The following is an 18,325-nucleotide window of genomic DNA, read 5'->3' as shown; positions in this document are numbered from 1 at the left end:
GGCGAAAGGAGGACCCATTATTTGTAATGTAGAAAAAAAAGTGAGTTTAATTTCAAATCCCTTTTCAAACAGAGGAGCAACAAAAATATTTTGTTTTATGCACTTTGCATTAGATCTGCCCACAACTTTGCAGACAAACTTCTTTCTAACTCAGACTCTCACACGCTGCTCAAAACAGGTTAATATTTCTAGTAAATGACAGATTCTGATCACCTCTGTTACTATCTAAGATGCTCCCTTTAATAGATTGAATACTTTTTTTTAATTTCAAATGTGAGGCTGATTAATAACATCAATTAGCATATGTTATTAAGATACTGTGATTATCATTCTAGCTGGAAATTCCTCTTCTGATCCCTTCAGTTTACTAATTAAAATTATATCCTCGCCACTAGAACCTTCTTCTCATTTAATTTATTACCTATGATTTTAACCAACAGCATCTTTTTTTTACTAAGTCCTAAAGAATCTGTTCATGGATTTCCTTTGGCCACTGAAGAGAAAACAATAAGATCAACTGAAGTGAGATATACAGATCCCCTCTCCAGACAGGCTCTTCTCTCTGAGCCTGCCTGAAGTTTAACATTGCAGTATGTGACAGACTGCTCTATAGCCCTCGCTGTATTGTGTTACTAAGAAACAGATTAAAAAATTGGCTCTTCAGGACTTGTTCCGATTCCTCCTCCAGTTTATAATGATAAATTGGTTTGTTTGTTCATGTAATACATGGAAGGAAGACTGTAATCTCCCAAAACATCACTTTTTCTTCCCATAAGCTCCAACCATGGCTCTTGGCTAGGAAAAAAAAAATTCAGCGAAGAGAAGAGGTGAGAACAGGATTTGCATCTGATTCCTTAGACATTTATATGCCTTATTGAGACATTCAAATAAAGTTCAAAGCCACTTCACGCAGAGGGGAAGACTCTATATACACTGGCCAGTGGGTTATGTGCTTCCCCTGAACACGGAAAGCTTATCCTGAGTATCCGAGCCCCACAGCAGTTCAATCCCAGATAAACCCCCACTTGTGTTATGGCCGCCATCTTGGCAGATATCAGGGATTGAAAATGAAAGTCCCTCTGGCTTAAGCTAAAGAGCCACTTCCCATAGCTGAGGCTGTGACAGACATCCCCTGTGGATCAGGGAGATGTCTGGGGGAGCTGTAACACACTCATGGGGGCAGGAGGGTAGGGAGTGTCACACTAGCATTTTTTAATCCATCGATCCTTATGCACTTTACAAGTGTGGGTGTGAATCATAATCTCCATTTTAATGGTGTAGAGCAAGTTGCCCCAGGGGGTTACATGAGGAGCCAGTGCCAGACCTGACAGCACCACCCAGGACAGGTTTCTGCTTTAAAGCTCAGCTTGGAAAGTCTGGAGGTTTTGCTTTGATAAGGAACATGAAAAGTGCACTAAGCTTATCCCCACCACAGATACAACCTTTCGCTGCTGCGAGGTGCAGCCACATGCAGGCCTGACCCAAAGCCCCCTGCAGACAATGGGAGCCTGGACGTTGACCACAATGGACTTTGGATGAGTCCTTACAGCACACAGAGGATAAGAAAGCCAGGATCTCTTTCCTGCTTTTTCTTCCGATACTGATGCAAAAACGACTTCATTAAATTAGCTGCAGCTCCCCTAAACACAGAAAGAAGAGAGAGATTCCACACAGCAAGGCACTTGGGATCTCAACTCTCCGTGGGGTTTTAGAAGTGGAACGTTCCGTGGGCTTTAATGTTCAGAGCAATAACGTGCGCGAAATGCAACAGCCTGCTGCCCCTCAGGGAAGGCAGCACCAATGCTTCCAAGTTCCCTCCTTACCATCTTTAAGGAGACTCTGGCTGGAATTTCCAAAACGGTTTTGCCAAGTGCCTGACTGGCCATTAAAGGAAACAGTGACCCAGCTACTCCCAAACCTGTCACGCCAAAGCATCCCACGCTCCTGCCTCCCGACACCACCAGCACCTGTGCTCCAGCATCCCCTTCAACCTGTCTCCCCAGCTGCCCAACACTGAACTAGCCCACTCCACCTTTCCAGCGTCGCTTCTGTTACTGGACTTCCTCTCCCAGCTGCTGTCCCTGTTGGAGCTAAACTGCAGTTTCCGATGGGAAGCTGATCTTGAGCCAACCAGCATTCTCCCTTGTAAGCTGGTTGCACCCAGGCCAAGCCTAACTTTCACTTGCCTAATTCTTGCGGGGCGCCCCCCTGTCCAATCTGAAGTAACTCTTGGCCATGCCTATGCCAGCTAACATTTAGGCATGGCTCAAAGGTCCTACGCATTTGGTAATTTTCTTCAAGTGCCAAGATGAAAGTGTTCAATTAAACCCTTCAGTGGCAAATTAGACAGCTAAATAGCTTTGAAAACTCCAGTATATTGTACTTACTCTAAGCACTCACCCTTGTTATGCTAGACCGTTGACTCATTGCGTTAACTAGGTTTGTGTGCAGCGGCCACTGACAGTGTAAAGGGACCTTAGGGTAAATGTGAATTAGCCCCTCAGTCCGACTGTTAAAGACCAATTTCTGTGTGGTGCAACCTATTCTGGTGGCTTTTGCTTCACTGTGAGTCCATTAACTTGATATTTTTAGTTTAAAAACAACTCCATGAACCAATAATATTATTCTTTCAGCAAAAACTCGCTTCCAAAAGTACCATGACATGTCCCATCCAACATAAAACAATCTCCTAACAGCCTGAGGTAAAATGATGACACAGGAGGACAAAAGTTACTGAGACTCTAGTCAAGTGAAACATTATGAGAATACAACCTACGTTTTCTGAATTCTTCTTCGTTCCATGTTGAATAATTGTTAGCGTTTTAAAATCTGCTCAGAAACTTGTGGGTAGGATTAGCCCCATACTGTGGAAATTTCATCTGAGTTAAAGTTTGCTGAACCATTTCCCCTTAATATGGATTCTTGATCCCCTCTTTCTTCCTACAGCCTTCTTTCCTTAAAAAAAATTAAGGGCAGATTCTCAGCTGGAGTAAACTTGTAACTGCACTGAAGTCAATGGAGATAGGACAACTTACATCAGTTGAAAATCTGCCCCCCCCCTCCCCCGGCCCACAACTAGGGCTTCTAGGTTCTACAACAATGCAAATAAGAATAAGAATAAGAATACAAGTTCAGCTGAAGCAGGTGCCAAGCTGCAAAACCAAGACGGTAGCTTTGTCATTTTAAAGGCATGCATTGAATAGATTCACCAAAGGATGGAACTCAAAAATGGAGCTGAAGAAGAGAAAGAGGGCATGTGTATGTGTATAAGAAGGCATACAAGAGACACTGTGGGTGGCTGGTTAGGTGGCTGACAGTTCCTAATTTGCTGTTTCAGCCTTTAATTGTATGATGAATTTGTTGGCAGTGTCTCTGGATTTCTGCCTCCATTCATCTTTATTTACAAGCAATTTCTGGCTGCAGCTTTAATTTGAGTTTCCTTCTTATCTAGCTATACTTCTTCTCTGTCTTCTCCACTAGGTCATAATGGCAGCAATTTCATCTGCTCAGCGGCCTTTACACCACTGCTCAATTACACTCCTGTATGAGGGCTTGGCAAAATACTACCACGTTTGTAGATCAGAGCTAACCTAGATTAAATTATGAATATTTCAAAACCCACCATGATTAATTCAAAAGACAATGCACATTTCAACAGCGACAAGCCCTACTTCTCTTGCCAGCCTCAGCAAGTCCCGCTGCTAACTGCTTAAATTATTTTATACTCAATCTAAACGTAGTGTGTGTGTGTACACACGTGTGTGCACGATCGGGCCCTAACACTATCATCAACACTCTGGGAATTGTCATAAAATTAAAAGGACATGGTCAATTTTAAATGACTGGAACAAATTTCTTTAACCTGTGTTACTAAAACCTGAGAATATTAATATAGAAAAAATCCCAACCCTTATTTGATAATGCTGTCTACTTTTCAAATTCCTCATGACAAACAATGATGTTAGTTACACATACATCCGTAATCAATTTCATTTTCATTTTAAAATTAAGCTCTTGGATAGACTGACCAGACAGCAAGCGTGAGAAATCAGAACAGGGGTGGGGGTAAACAGGAGCCTATATAAGAAAAAGCCCCAAGTATCAGGACTGTCCCTGTAAAATCGGGACAGCTGGTCACCCTACTCTTGGACCCAGGGTCTGTCACTGACTTTATGCAAAGGCAGTGCCTAGCAGAGTGGGTCCCTGGGTGGTTGACTGTGAGGATCTACCCTTAAGAACTGTATAATAATCTCAGGGTGGCAGATACTGCAGGGAAATGTTTGTTTAAAAGCAATAGTTTTAACTGAAATCCAAAGTGTTATGCAAACTTTTCCATTGGTTTTAAGATTAGCAAAAAACCATCTTGTACCCAAGTGAGACCATGGTGCTTTTAAAAAAAAAAAAAAAAAAGAGAGAGACTTGGAATATAAGAGCCAAAAATGAAGGGAACAGGCCACTTTCCTTCACACCTATTTAATTACAAGGGAAAATTTCAAAAGCACTCATTATTGGCCTATGTACACTCCAACTGAGGTCAACGGTCCACACAAATTACAAAGGTGTGAATTCACCTAATCCTCCCCTGAAAACTTTAAAGATCTGGTCTGCACCGTGCTAATTGTGTGTTACCTTGTCCCCAATCCCTGCAGAGTTATATTTTTACATGTAGATGACTCACTCAAGCTGGCTCAGTAAAGGTGCACTCAGAAAGTGCTTCGGAGACTGGAAGTCTAATATATGGTACTGTCCTGCTGGATCACCGGAGAGTAGTGTCAGATCATCACAGTACTTTAACCAAAAAAGGGAACTGAGTTAAATGCCATGTAACTGCCACTAGAGGATGGAGCTGAAATCTCTTTGTTGCAGTTCTTTATTTAAGGGCATGAGAAGATTAGAGGTTAATTAGCCATCTGGATCCCACAAGGAAAGTAAACTTTGGGGCCACTTCAGTCCATGAGAGTTCAACATCCCTCTAGTTCTGGATTTGGAAGGAATCCAAAACTCAGAGTGCAGCTCTGTTAAAAGTGTGGGTTTTAAATGAAGCTGCGTAAACCCCTGACCTCAGAAGGAGCTCACCCCCAAAGGAGCTTGGGGGGGACACAATTCTGACTTCTCCTCTTCCTTAGCAGCCCATGTTCCACCCTCAAGTTGGAAGAAGTGTGATGGGCTTGGCTTTCAGAGGGCAGCCACTGAGCTAGCTCCCACTCTTTGCTCTTCATGGGAAAGCAACCGGTCTTGTTCCCTCTCACCCTCCTCCCTTCTTAACAGTCCCTATCTTCTAGCGAGGTCAGGCAGCCCATTCTATCCTGCAGCAGCACCACAGATATCAGCCAGACCTGCCACTGGTGAACTTTTAACGCTTTGGGGAGGAGACGTCTTGGAGTGTTATTTACTCCTTCTCATAACACAAGAACTAGGGATCACCAAATGAAATGAACAGGCAGCAGGTTTAAAACAAAAGGAAGCATTTCATCACACAACACACAGTCAACCTGTTCAACTCTTTGCCAGAGGATGTTGTGAAGGCCAAGACTATAACAGGGTTCTAAAAAGAACTAGATAAGTTCATAGAGGATAGGTCCATCAATGGCTATTAGCCAGGATGGGTAGGGATGGTGTCCCTAGCCTCTGTTTGCCAGAAGCTGGGAATGGGCAACAGGGGATGGATCATTTGATGATTACCTGTTCTGTTCATTCCCCCTGGGGCACCTGACATTGGCCACTGTTGGAAGACAGGATACTGGGCTAGAGAGTCCATTGGTCTGACCCAGTGTGGCCGTTCTCATAGCTCCCTGGAAGTCTACATGAGGATAAGTGTGGCCCAGTGAATTCTGCAGGGATCTAGCTTCAGAGCACTGAAAGACAAAGTGCACCAGCAAGACTGAAAAACCCTCTTGATCTTACCGCAGAAGAGGCCAGGCGAGCTCTTTCACACAAATCCTCTCGCAAAATGGAGGAGCAAGTTATTGGCTAGATTCTGAAAATGGGAACAGGAAGAGAAAGAAGCAAAGCCACCACAGACTAAAACAAAGACGCAAAAGGGACGAAGAGACAAGATCAGGCCTGATGTTTGCCAATAAGAACTTACAAGAGTGTTTCACTGACTATCCCACAAAACCCAGGTTGTAACCATAACAATATCTAAATATTACATGGAAAAGATTATTTGTTAGCCAGCTTCCCCAGCAAAAGAGCCAAATGACTTTTTTCTCACCTCTGTGGAAAAGTCAGCAGGGTGTAAAATTCACCATGTTGAATCCAGGCGCATTGGCTCTTAGAAAGGAAACATTGTCAGTCAAACTGGGATAAACTTACTTTCAGACCATAAAATGAAGTTTGCAGCAAGTTAGGTGTTTTGGGGGGGTGGGGGGTGGAAGGATGTTTGTACTCTTACCCAACTTTCCTCTAATTACTGCATATGTCACCATTATAAACCTGACAAAAAGACTGGGCTAATCAATCCATCAGATTAAGATTCATAATAAACACAGTGTGACTGTTTAAAATGGACACTGTCCATTTTAAAATAGTGTTCCCTGGTCGCATTACTGACACTACCTTAGATGATTAAAAGTGAAATAATTTTAAAACATCTGGTTTTCCTTTCCACCACTTATGATTTCATGTTTTCCAAGCACTTTTGGCAGCCCTTGGTAAAGACATATGACGACTAAACATGTGGGACAATGTCAAGGCAGACGATGGAAGAAGAATTCAGATCCCTGGATACAATAAAAATGTTTGCTACCTTTGGATGAACTGGGTAGTGGTGACAACAGGAAGGCTTTGTGGCTATTTCCATATGCTACTGAGGCAACGCTTTCTTCTTTGGGATGATGTGGTGTACTACACGTCTTTCCCCTTGTGTTTTGTCTGTCATTTGTAAGTGATTTCTTGAAAGTTATGTACGCCTCGTATCAGTATTCAGAAGCCCCTCTCAAGTGAGATTCAATTGTGGAAAAAATGTATTATACTTTAATTATATAAAATGTGTCTGTCAGATTTTATTTGCCCTTTTTTTTTTTTTTTTTTTGGTCACTGATGTGCTTAACTCCCTCAGTTCCTAGAATCAAAAAGAAAAATGAACACACTGTTCAGGGATGTGTTTACATTTTGGTTCTGCACATCACTCAGTATAACTGGTCTGTTTCTCATCTGGTTTGTTGCACAGCTGCGTTTGCTTAGGATGCAAATATTACAGGGGAATGTTTTAGTTTTAAAAACCAACAAGGATAACAAGCCATCAAACATTAATATTTGTTTTACATTGTGTCTCATAACTTTAGGGAACATGTTCTGCCTTTGACTCCCCCTGCCCTCTCCTCGTCTTATTTTCACATCTAGTAGCATGGCATATGAATACGATTAACATTCATTCACCCAGTGGCCTCAAAGCCTTTCACTAACACTAACACACTCTTTCGTAGGTAAGTATCCACATTATAAAAGCAGTTTTTTATATCAAAGCAATTATTTTGTGTGTGCAAGGGGAAAGGAGGGGGAGGAAAGATGCCTGAAACAAAAAAAAAACAAACTACTCACAAAATAATAGCCATTCCCTGTAGTTATAACTTGATTGAAACTTAATGACGAATCAATAAAACTATAATTACAACTTTCACTCTTATGCTTGCAATCTGGAATACAGTAAAATCGATCAAATAAAATTTGATATGAGACAACAGTGAGAGAAGCTCAATTTGTGCCATTTATATTAGGTGGCCTGCTGTACCAAATCTCCTAATCCCTACCTCAATTATTTTACGGCTCCGTTTTTCCATCACAGTAAGAGAAAAAGGCCTGTGGAAAGCAGAAGCTTATTAGCTCAGAAGTGCTTCTTTCAACGCTATAGCTGTCACATGATGCAAGGCTGTTATTTAAAAAAAAGCATGAAAGATGCCTTGGTTGTGAATATGCCTGTTGTTGTAGGGTAGTGGGAAACAAGCATACTACAGAGCGAAACAAGCACCCATTTTATCTAAATTATACAGTGGCTCAGTTTACCTGGCTGAAAATGAAGACAATTTTCCTGCCTGTCACATGGTGTGATGCTCAGTGCTTGCAAAGCACTTTCAGATCTTTAAACAAAAGGGGCTCTAAAATTGCGAAGTATCACCTGCATCTGACTTCCTTTTGACTACAGCTGATTAAATTTTCCAGCCAGGTTTTTCTTATGGGATCCGCACAGACAATTAAGTGTGCTTTTGTTTTCAAGATGTAAGGCTTTCCTCTAACTTTTCCCTCTGGTTAGCATGGCTGACATGGGTATCGTACATCCTGAGGTTGCACTCTGCCTCATTTTATTCTGGAACAGAACGTTTTATAGCTCAGAAACTTGGAGGCTTCTTTCATTTGCATGTGATGGTCCATGAATTAGCTAGCAGGCAACCAGTAGTTGAGCTATAGATTGCAGTGATGGGAGAGTGAGTGCCTTTTAAGGATTCCCAAAGGGTTTTGTGGGATACCTATGGAAACTGATTCCTTGCAATGCCTGTGCTTAGAATTTCTGAGCTGACAACACAGAGACTGGTATTAAGATCAAAGAGAATCTGCCTGAGGAAGTTACATGGCAGCTCTGTAAAGCAGACAGCCTTAAATCGGCTTCCCCCACCCCCATCTCTTCCTTCCCTTGCACCGCCAAAGCGGTTGTGAGACCATCGACACATGCTGCCACTGACAATGAGGTTAGTTTCACAGACCCCCTAAATCACATCCATTCAAGACAGTTTGGTTTCTAGGGTTTAAAAAAATGCCTTGGTGCCAACAATTAAAGCCCCAGGGTCAAATACAAATGCAAAGAGGCAGCCGGGGCTACGCTGTTTCTCCTCTGAAACTGCCAGTTGGCACTACCTCTGCTACAGCGCTACTGCACTTTCCAGCAGCAGAGCGAAAATAGCTTGGGTCAGTCATTCCGTTAACGGTTTGGGACTGATTCATAGCTAGGACCGGACATGCCAGTTAGAAAAGGAAGCACTGTGATGTGTACGGACAAAGGCAGGTGTGATGGAGAGAGGGCAGACAGAAAGAGGGATCAAGTTTAACCAGGAGAAGGGAAAAAACTCAACAAATAGAAGCCTCCCTGGGAGGCGGATTAGAAGTTGGGTATGGGGAAAGCAGAATAGGACACAAAATCTTAGCTGCAGCTGACAGCGTGCCCTGCTCCAAAGCTAAGAGCAGGAAGGGCTTCATGGGGACAGCAATGTAATGCTCTGTGTTAACCAGAGCAGAACACCTAGTCGGGCTGGTAGAATGGGGGACACACATTAGAAAACAGGGGATCTTACTGGGCAACCTGCCCTATGCGGGTGGGGAATGATTGTCTAGATAACACAAAACAGCCTTGCCCTCCTGACTGCGTCACTGGGGGGGTTGCCGATTAAGCCTGAGATTGACTGCAGCTTTAAGTCAATCGGAGATACCCAAGGAAGTATTTTGTTATGCCACCTACAGTCTGCCTCTGGAACATACTTGTAACGGGGTTAACCAGCGGACCTGTTAGAAAGGTGTGAGTGGCCACCTACAGCATTTACAGACATGCAAGCCAAGGTCTAGATTAGACAGGCGGTCAAAGCCTTGGCACTAGCTTAATGCCTGACCACCTTAAGGGCAGTTCTTTTCCAACCCCTACAGTTTGTTACAAGCTGGTTAGGCATCTTACAAGGAGGTTTTGGCCTCCTCTAAATTATCAGGAGCTGGCCACTGCCAGAAGTAAGGTCAGTACTTGATCGAGCTATGGCAAGAGTGGCCAAACTGTGGCTCGGGAGCTGCATGCGGCTCTTTTATAGTTAAAGTGCAGCTCACAGAGTCCCCAATTCCCTGCCATTCTCCACCTACCAGACTTGGGGTGGCGGGGGGCAGACACTTGGGACCTCTGCCTTGCAGCAGGGTGGTGGGGTAGGGGCTTTTGTCCAGTGGGGGGGGGGTCTCGGGGCTTCATCAGGAGCAGGGCAGAAGTCCTGAGCCCCGGCAGGTGCACCCGAGCTCTCGAGCTTCTGAAGATTGTCATATGTGGCTCGGAGGATCCCCCCTGATCTATGGGTTTGTCTGGCAACAGGCAAACCTATCACACTAATAAAATGATGTGTTGGCAATGAAATGAATCTCATGACCTTGGGAACATAGTAGAATATAAAGGAACAGCACGAGGGACCCCTGACATTTCACCTGGGAGTGAAGAACTATTTCTGTTCCCTTCCCCGGTCGAAAGATGTGTCAGTATAATCAGAGGAAATGCTAAGATAACCTGAATTTAATTATACTCAGCGTTTGTATAGCACATTTCAAAAGTAGACCTCAAAGTGCTTTACAAAGTGTCATCACCCCCACTTTACACATGGGGAAACTGAGGCACGAGTAGATGAACTGACTTGCCCAAGGTCACGCAGTAGGCTAATATCAGCGATAAAAGCAGAAGCGAGAAAAGTCTGAGTCCCAGTCCAGAGCTCTATCCACTAAGCACACTGCCTCTCCTAATACACTATTTTACTATAGACTGCAGAATTTAACAGACTGCTACAGGATATGTGCAGATAAACAAGTTAGCAGCTATGAAAGCCAGCAAAAAAAAAACAAAACAACCCAGACATTTGTATTTCAAGATTATTTATTTCAACATGATACCCAAAAGCCTCAGTGAGAAGTAGGGCTCAAAGATGCCGTGTAAACACAGATAAGGCAAGGTCATATCATTTCACAGGATATTTGCTTAGAAGGCACTGTTGAATAGAAGATTGGGAGTTAAAAGTGATTAGACATTTTAATGTCCAGGAGAGAAGCAGCAACACTTCCAAAAGGAAGGGGAGGGGAGAGTAACGTGAACTGAAAAAAGGCACTGCCTATACTCCATGTCTGCTGTATTATCAGAGTTAAAACAGACAGTGAGGGAGTATTGTACCAGTACTTGTGGCCAATAAAGCAAAAGCACTACAGGGGACTACCAGATTTTGTAGCTCCAAGCAAATCAGAGTTGTCAGAGTTGCTCATTAGCTTGATCTCTGAAAATTGAGCCAAAGCACCAGGTTTTACCCGAAAGTATTTGCCATGAAACAATTAAAACGGTATGTGCTAATACAGTACACAGTTTTGGACCAAGTCGCTCCAGGTTTAGATAAGTGTATTTGAATTGTAACATCTGTCCAAGTACTTAGGAAAAGAATACCAGAGTATCCGTAAATGCACAAAAGAAGTTTAATAAAGCTCCCTACAACACTTACAGCTATGAGAAGAATCAGGCAGGGAAGCATTTTCAGTAGCTGAAAATCATGCATCATTTGATATATGAAGTTAAACAGCTGTCAGTTGCCCTACCCTGTCACATCACTCTGTATTTTCTTGTACATCTGCTGGGGCAGCTGATTTATAAATGCAAGAAAGTCTTTTCTTCAATGTGACAAACTACCTTTCGGGGAAGTTGTTGCCTGAATTTGAATCCACAGACCACAAAAGCGGGGGGGAGGGGGGGGGGAGAGCACGACTTTGCTACTGGCTCTTACCAACCCAAAATGGCTTGGTTTTAAACAACTCTATCAACATGAATTTATAAAACCATCATCTTGCAGTCATAAAACCTTTTGAAATGGAAACCTTTTCATGACTAAGCCACACTGAACTTCAATTCTGCAAAAGAAGGAAAAGGCAAGCCCCAAAACCAACATGATGTGGCGGTGTAGTCATTGTGGATCTGGAACAATGCAGATTTCCTGTGTCCTGCTAAGCTGCAAGCCAAAAAAAAAAAAAAGTGCAAAGCAAAGGTTAACCAATGTGCTTCACTTACATCCACTTCACTGATGTAGATCCTGGAATGACCAGCACTTAAACCAGGTTTAGCAGCATGTAATCACAGAATGCTTTAAACATAACTAAAGAGACAAGGTGGGTGAGGTAATATCTTTTATTGGACCAACTTCTGTTCGTGAGAGAGACAAGCTTTTGAGCTTACACAGAGCCACATTCTGCCACACCCAGAAACACCAACAAGCTTTTCCCCTAGCAATGGCCCAGGACTTGAGTATGCACGAAAGCCAGAAGAGGTCTGTCCCTGTAGCGGCATTCAGGGAAAGGAGTGCAATTTAACATTCACATTTAGACAAGAGTCTGGACGTTCAGTCAGGGAGAGTTCTCTGGTGCACAAGGGTCACTGAGGTGCAGCTGTGGTGTCACGCCCTTAGCCTGCCTACAACCCAAGCTTGTCCCATCAGCAGCACAACAACAATCTAAACCTGCCTTAATGAAAGTTGAGAGTGACGTGCTTAGAAGGGCCAGTAGGGGAAGACACACATGTCTTCTAATAATACCACCCAGCTCTTATATAGCAGGTCAGTACCATCAGCCCCATTTTACAAATGAGGAAACTGAGGCTCAGGGAGGTGACATGACCCAGCAAGACCAATGGCCAAGCCAGGAATAGACTCCAGATCTCCAGCATCCTACTCCAGTGATCTACACACTAGGCCACGCTGCCTCCCACAGTAGGCTTGCGGGACTGAAGACCAGCAGGACTTTAGCTGGGATACTGCTTCTCTTCTTAACAGTTGACATGAAATCAAATGATCTAAAAAGCAGGACTAAATCCATTTTCTTGAAACAGCCTGTGCCAGACAAGGAAGGCCACAATCTAATACACCGAGCCACTCTCATTCTGCCGCTCCAAATTAGAGTGCCAGTACTCAATCAGCACACACACATAGCTGTGAGCCATCTGGAAAATAAGGGCATGTCTTTGGATCAAGTCCTAAAATAGCTGGCTGGCTGCTACCACGACAGTCCCTTTTGGGCTCGGAAAATGGAATTACGTGCCATATTTCAGGGCAAGCTTGGTAGAAAAAGGAAGCGTTAAAAACACAAGCCGCTGCCGCCACCACACTTGTGATGAGCCTCGGACTGCTCATTGCAAAGGAGAGCTGAAGTTAGCTTCAATGTTCAGTTAAAAGTTTATATACAAACATTGAGGGGGGCAAAAGTTCAGACAGACTCCCCCTCCTTCCACATGAGATCACTTGCTTCTAAGGGTACATCTACACTGAAAAGACGTAAGAACGGCCATACTGGGTCAGTCCAAAGGTCCATCTAGCCCAGTATCTTGTCTTCCAACAGTGGCCAATGCCAGGTTCCCCAGAGGGAATGAACAGAACAGGTAATCATCAAGTGATCCATCTCCTGTTGCCCATTCCCAGCTTCTGGCAAACAGAGGTTAAGGACACCATCCCTGCCCATCCTGGCTAATAGCCATTGATGGAACTATCCTCCATGAATGTATCTAGCTCTTTTTTGAATCCTGTGATAGTCTTGGCCTTCACAACATCCTCTGGCAAGGAGTTCCACAGGTTGACTGTGTGTTGTGTGAAGAAATACTCTTTTTGTTTTAAATCTGCTTCCTATTAATTTCATTTGGTGACCTCTAGTTCTTGTGTTATGAGGAGGAAATATCACTTCCTTATTTACTTTCTCCACACCAGTCATGCTTTTATAGACCTCTATCATATCCCCCCTTAATCATCTCTTTTCCAAGCTGAAAAGTTCCAGTCTTATTAATCTCTCCTCATATGGGAGCTGCTCCATACCCCTCATCATGTTTGTTGCCCTTTTCTGAACCTTTTCCAATTCCAATATATCTTTTTGGAGTTGAGGCGACCACATCTGCAGGCACTATTCAAGATGGGGGCATAGGATGGATTAATATAGAGACCATATGATATTTTCTGTCTTCTTATCTATCCCTTTCTTAATGATTCCCAACATTCTGTTGGCTTTTTTGATGGCCGCTGCACATCGAGTGGATGTTTTCAGAGAACTATCCACAATGACTCCAAGATCTCTTTCTTGAGTGGTAGCAGCTAATTTAGGCCCCATCATTTTATATGTATAGTCGGGATTATGTTTTCCAATGTGCATCACCAGCATTAGAGAGTCTCAGAAAACAGGTCAATTGACTCAGGCTTGCGCTACGGGGCAGTGTAGATTTTCAGGCTCAAGCTCTGAGACCCTCACACCTCACTGAGTTTCAGAACTAGGGCTCCTACACTGCTAATTTTACTCGCTGCGGTGGGGGGAGGGGTGCAGCACAGAGGTACCCTCAGAGAGAAAGGTGGGGGTATGAAAATAGCATAGCTGAATGAGTCAGTTAATATAATTGATACAGTGACTTTTCAAGTACATTCAGGTCTGAAAACTCTGTAATGCAAGAAATCTAATCTAACCAGGTTTAGATTGTTTATATTTTCCAACACTAAGAGCATTACCCTCCATTTTACGATTTTTAAATTGTTTTTCCCCCTAATAAAAATGTCATAATGAAAAATAGTGAGAAATATATTTTACCACTTTGGTCTCATTTACATACTTAAACTACACATCTACCAGAAAATGTCTCCAGGGTAAAAGTTACCATAGCTACTGAATAAGGACTGCTTTATACAACCATCCAAAAATGGACATATTACAAAAAAAGATTTTGAACACCACAGTGACCTCATACTAGATTTTTCTTTGACCCTTTTTTTCAAGTGTCTGAATTGCAAAACTTTTGATTTCTGAGAGAGAACATTCTACTTTATGGTAACTAAAATGTAAGACGAGTTTCAGTGGTAGCCATATCAGTCTGTATCAGCAAAAAATATATATATTTGAGGAGTTAGCCCACGAAAGCTTATGCCCAAATGAATTTGTTAGTCTCTAAGCTGCCACAAAGACGCCTCGTTTTTTTTTAAATGTAAGACACACCCCAAGGCATGTACAGCCTATCCTAGTGGCCAGTACTATCTCAGTTTCTCTGTACTCCCATCTTTTTGTGCATCCATCTGTTGTCTTATACTTAGATTGAAGCTCTTTGGGGCAGGAAATGTCTTTTGTTCTGCATTTGTACAGCACCTAGCACAATGGGGCTCCTAGGAGCTATGATAACAAGTGAACTAATGAAAAGTATCAGACCATATCACACCATAACATCTCCAGTGAGAGACAGGATAACGGGATATGCATGTAGTTTATAGCACTGGAAAGAAGAGCCATCAGCTTTCAGTGTGTGTCTTGAGTTTCTTCTGGATAGGAGTAATTCTTCAGTGACCATTCGGTTTTCCCCTTTTCTTGAGAATAGAGAACAAGCATGTCTCCCCAGTGACCTACAGAAATCTTTGCCATTTACCCAACGAATTCAGAAATCTTTCATTATAAACAGCTGAAATAAGTCATTTTATTGTCACAGACATGAACATTTTCACAAGATTTTTTTTTTAAATGGAACAGTTTAGAAAACATCACTGAAGTGAGTAAATCAGAGCTGAAATAATGCAAGGAGATTATGACTGGGGTTCTCACATAGGGTGACCAGACAGCAAGGGTGAAAAATCAGGACAGGGGTGGGGGGCAATTGGCACCCATATAAGACAAAGCCCCAAATACCGGGACTGTACCTATAAAATTGGAACACCTGGTCACCCTATTCTCACAGGAGCCCATGGGAGGGGAGTTAGGAGACCAAACCCCATTGAAAGTCAATGGACACGTAGCTCCATTAAGGTCCATTGAAATCCCAGCCTAAACACGTTCACTCATCAGAATTGTCCCCCAGGTATTTAACCATTAGCCTACTGCAGCAGGTGGTATTTCGGTATTGGACATGCAATGCACAAGGGACCAATCTTGCACTGTGATTTTTAAACTTTTTCTCGACTACATGGCTACGTAGTTCTGGTGGTGTCATGTTTGGTACCACTGTGTTCCTGGGAGTAACAGTCTGGAAGCACAATGTAGCTAAATCTCATTCCGGGGGCAAGTAAGTGATAGGAAGGTCTTTTGAATAATACCCAACTCGACCCATTTCCGATGGCACTGTATTATCAAAGCTTCCACCAACTGGTGGACCTGGAACTGGTAGGGCATAGTTAGAACAGCAAGTCCCCACTGCCATGCCACAGGGGGGGACACCTCCGAAATAATGGTTCTGTGGATTTTTCACGAATCAAAGGACAACCATACCTTCCCATCACTAACTTGCCCATGGAATGAGATTTTGCAACATTATGCTTCCAGACTTACTCAACGCTTCATTTAAAACCAAACAAACCCCAGAAGTTTCTAGAGAACATGTTGGTATTTTGCAATCAATGCTTTGTAAAGACCAGGCCTGTTAAACCTGCTGCTCAACAATCAACAAGTAAAAGGTTCCCACTAAAATTCAGTTCTCATAAGACTTCCTAGCAAGAAGAGACAGAAAAAAAAATGGGACGTGCAGTAGACAGTGCTGTTACTTACTACTTCTCCAAAGGAGGCGGCCGCCATGTGTGTTACTGGACTCAGGTACGGAGGGGAGGCAGTATGCAACAAACATTTCACATACTCATAGGTGACAAAAAAGGCAGCAGCTGAAATTTTAAAAAAAGTTCAGTCATCAAACCATCCCTATAGCTGCATTAGCAGATTGTTGTTATAATCCAGACAAACCTAGTTTATGGTTATAATCCAGAAAATAGCCAAATTCCCCAAAACAGTACTACCCTTCTTACCAACATAGTTCTATGGTCAATACTCTTTCATTCATGGTCAAAACTCCCTTTGACTTCAATGGGCCCAGGGCTTCAATCCATGTTTACAATTACAATATTTGAAAAGCAAAAATGCTAAATAGTATCTCTGACTGATTGGAAATCATGTCTTAACTTTTTTTTTTTTGTCCTAGAATACTGTGGGTAAGGGCTGTACTTTGTTGTACAATGGTCAATTGATATTACAAATCAGCTCCTTTAAGGAAACAACTGCTTCAGTAACATTACTAACATTTAAATCTGATAGCAGCATCTTCCTAGCTAGAATCCGCCTTCTATTTTACAGTTTAGCTCCAGCAGCAACAGCAATTCATTTGAGAGAAAGAAAATGAAATCCTCCTAAGAGCTTGAAACATTCATTACACTGTAATCCAATGGGCAAGGAACAGTTTTATTTTGTAATAGACCTAATCTCATAGCACAGAAAACCAATCCAAGTGTACCAATGTACTATTAGAGAAAGGAAGAAGAGCAAACCAGGCACTGACGTGGCAACAGTTTTTTTGTACTAACAGGTGTCCTGCATTTGCTACCTAGCACATTAAGGGTTACTTGTATTCTACAAGATAATTTAAGTTTTTGGTCTTACACTGCAGCAAGAGATAAATCTCAGCTCAGATGTTAGAGATGCAAATCCTGAAAAGCTGACATCTCTCACGGGGGAACAGATTTTAATTGTGCAAAAGGACTGCATGTATTGCCTTCTGCAGTTAATCAAAAGATGCTTATCGCCTCAAAAGGAGATAACGAGAGCGGAAAAGATAAAGAACAGAAATTTTGTATATCATCTTTTGAAGGACATCGAACATTTGAAGGTGTCAGTGGATCAGTCTGTGAACTTAACATTTACAAACGTGACAGCCTAGCTGGACTTCATTTTGCAAGAAGAAGAGAGCAAACAGATCTCAGGAATTGCAAACGTTTTTCTTCAGACACTAGAACTATTTTGTTTTGTTTCTGAAAGACAGTGCCAATTTCAAAAGGCCTCCTCAAAGCTTCCCTCAGTTTCTAAATAACTTATAATTATTTATTTCTCTCCCCAGAAAAAAAAAAAAGAGAACATTCCCTGCTAGAATGTGGCTCTTAAAGACCAGAGGGAAGCACATGCACGTACACAAGGCACCCTTGGAGCATTCATGTTCATGATCACTGCAGTCAGACACGGCCAGGATTTAAAGGCAAGAGTCTCCAGGATGGGGACTTGTGCCTTCTTTTATATTTAGACAATGCTTAGTACATTGTAGGTGCTGCTGGAAACAGGAAGGAAGTGGCAAGACAGAGATGGAAGGGGAGAGGAACAGCTTCCACAGTGTAAAGCCAAAAATTGGATCTTTAGGTGCAGAGCTGATGAAAAGAATAGCATTGAGGCTTCCAGAAGAGTATCTGGACACGGTGGCGCCACCATGATGGTGCATAACGAATCTGCATTGTGAAACACAAAGCAGTGCCACCAGTAGTTAGCATTTGTAGATTTATAAAATTGGAAAGAGAAACAATCTATATGGTGGGAGGGGGGATTTATCTTTTGGAACCCTACATTACATAACTTTGCACCAGTGTGATTACATCGATTTAGTTACACTAGTGCAATCCACTAATATTGGCACACTGCACTAGTGCAAAATGGGACATGCAATGGTGTGATTTATTCAGGTACAGTGCAATGCAGCAAGTCTACATAAGGGGTCTTCAATACAATGGTGCACATAGAGCCTGCACCCACACAAAACCTCATAACTTCAACAGGAGGTTCTATGTGGAGCTGCTAGCAGGATCGGAGCCTGGCA

At 42.6% G+C, this 18,325-nt stretch overlaps 1 protein-coding gene across 2 annotated transcripts in view; it reads right to left on the bottom strand.

Annotated features, from left to right (window-relative positions):
- SLC25A26 (solute carrier family 25 member 26) overlaps window positions 1-18,325 on the bottom strand; it is a 125,665-nt gene that overhangs the window by 98,874 nt on the left and 8,466 nt on the right. For both annotated transcript variants that reach the window (XM_045023690.1, XM_045023691.1), the window contains exon 3: window positions 16,249-16,358. In XM_045023690.1, coding sequence (XP_044879625.1) covers window positions 16,249-16,358 — 110 coding nt within the window. The remainder of the gene's footprint in view (window positions 1-16,248; window positions 16,359-18,325) is intronic.

The sequence above is a fragment of the Mauremys mutica genome, chromosome 7 (genome assembly GCF_020497125.1).
Source record: "Mauremys mutica isolate MM-2020 ecotype Southern chromosome 7, ASM2049712v1, whole genome shotgun sequence".
In the NCBI taxonomy this organism is placed as follows: Eukaryota; Metazoa; Chordata; order Testudines; family Geoemydidae; genus Mauremys; species Mauremys mutica.
This window is presented reverse-complemented; position numbering and strand designations above follow the sequence as displayed.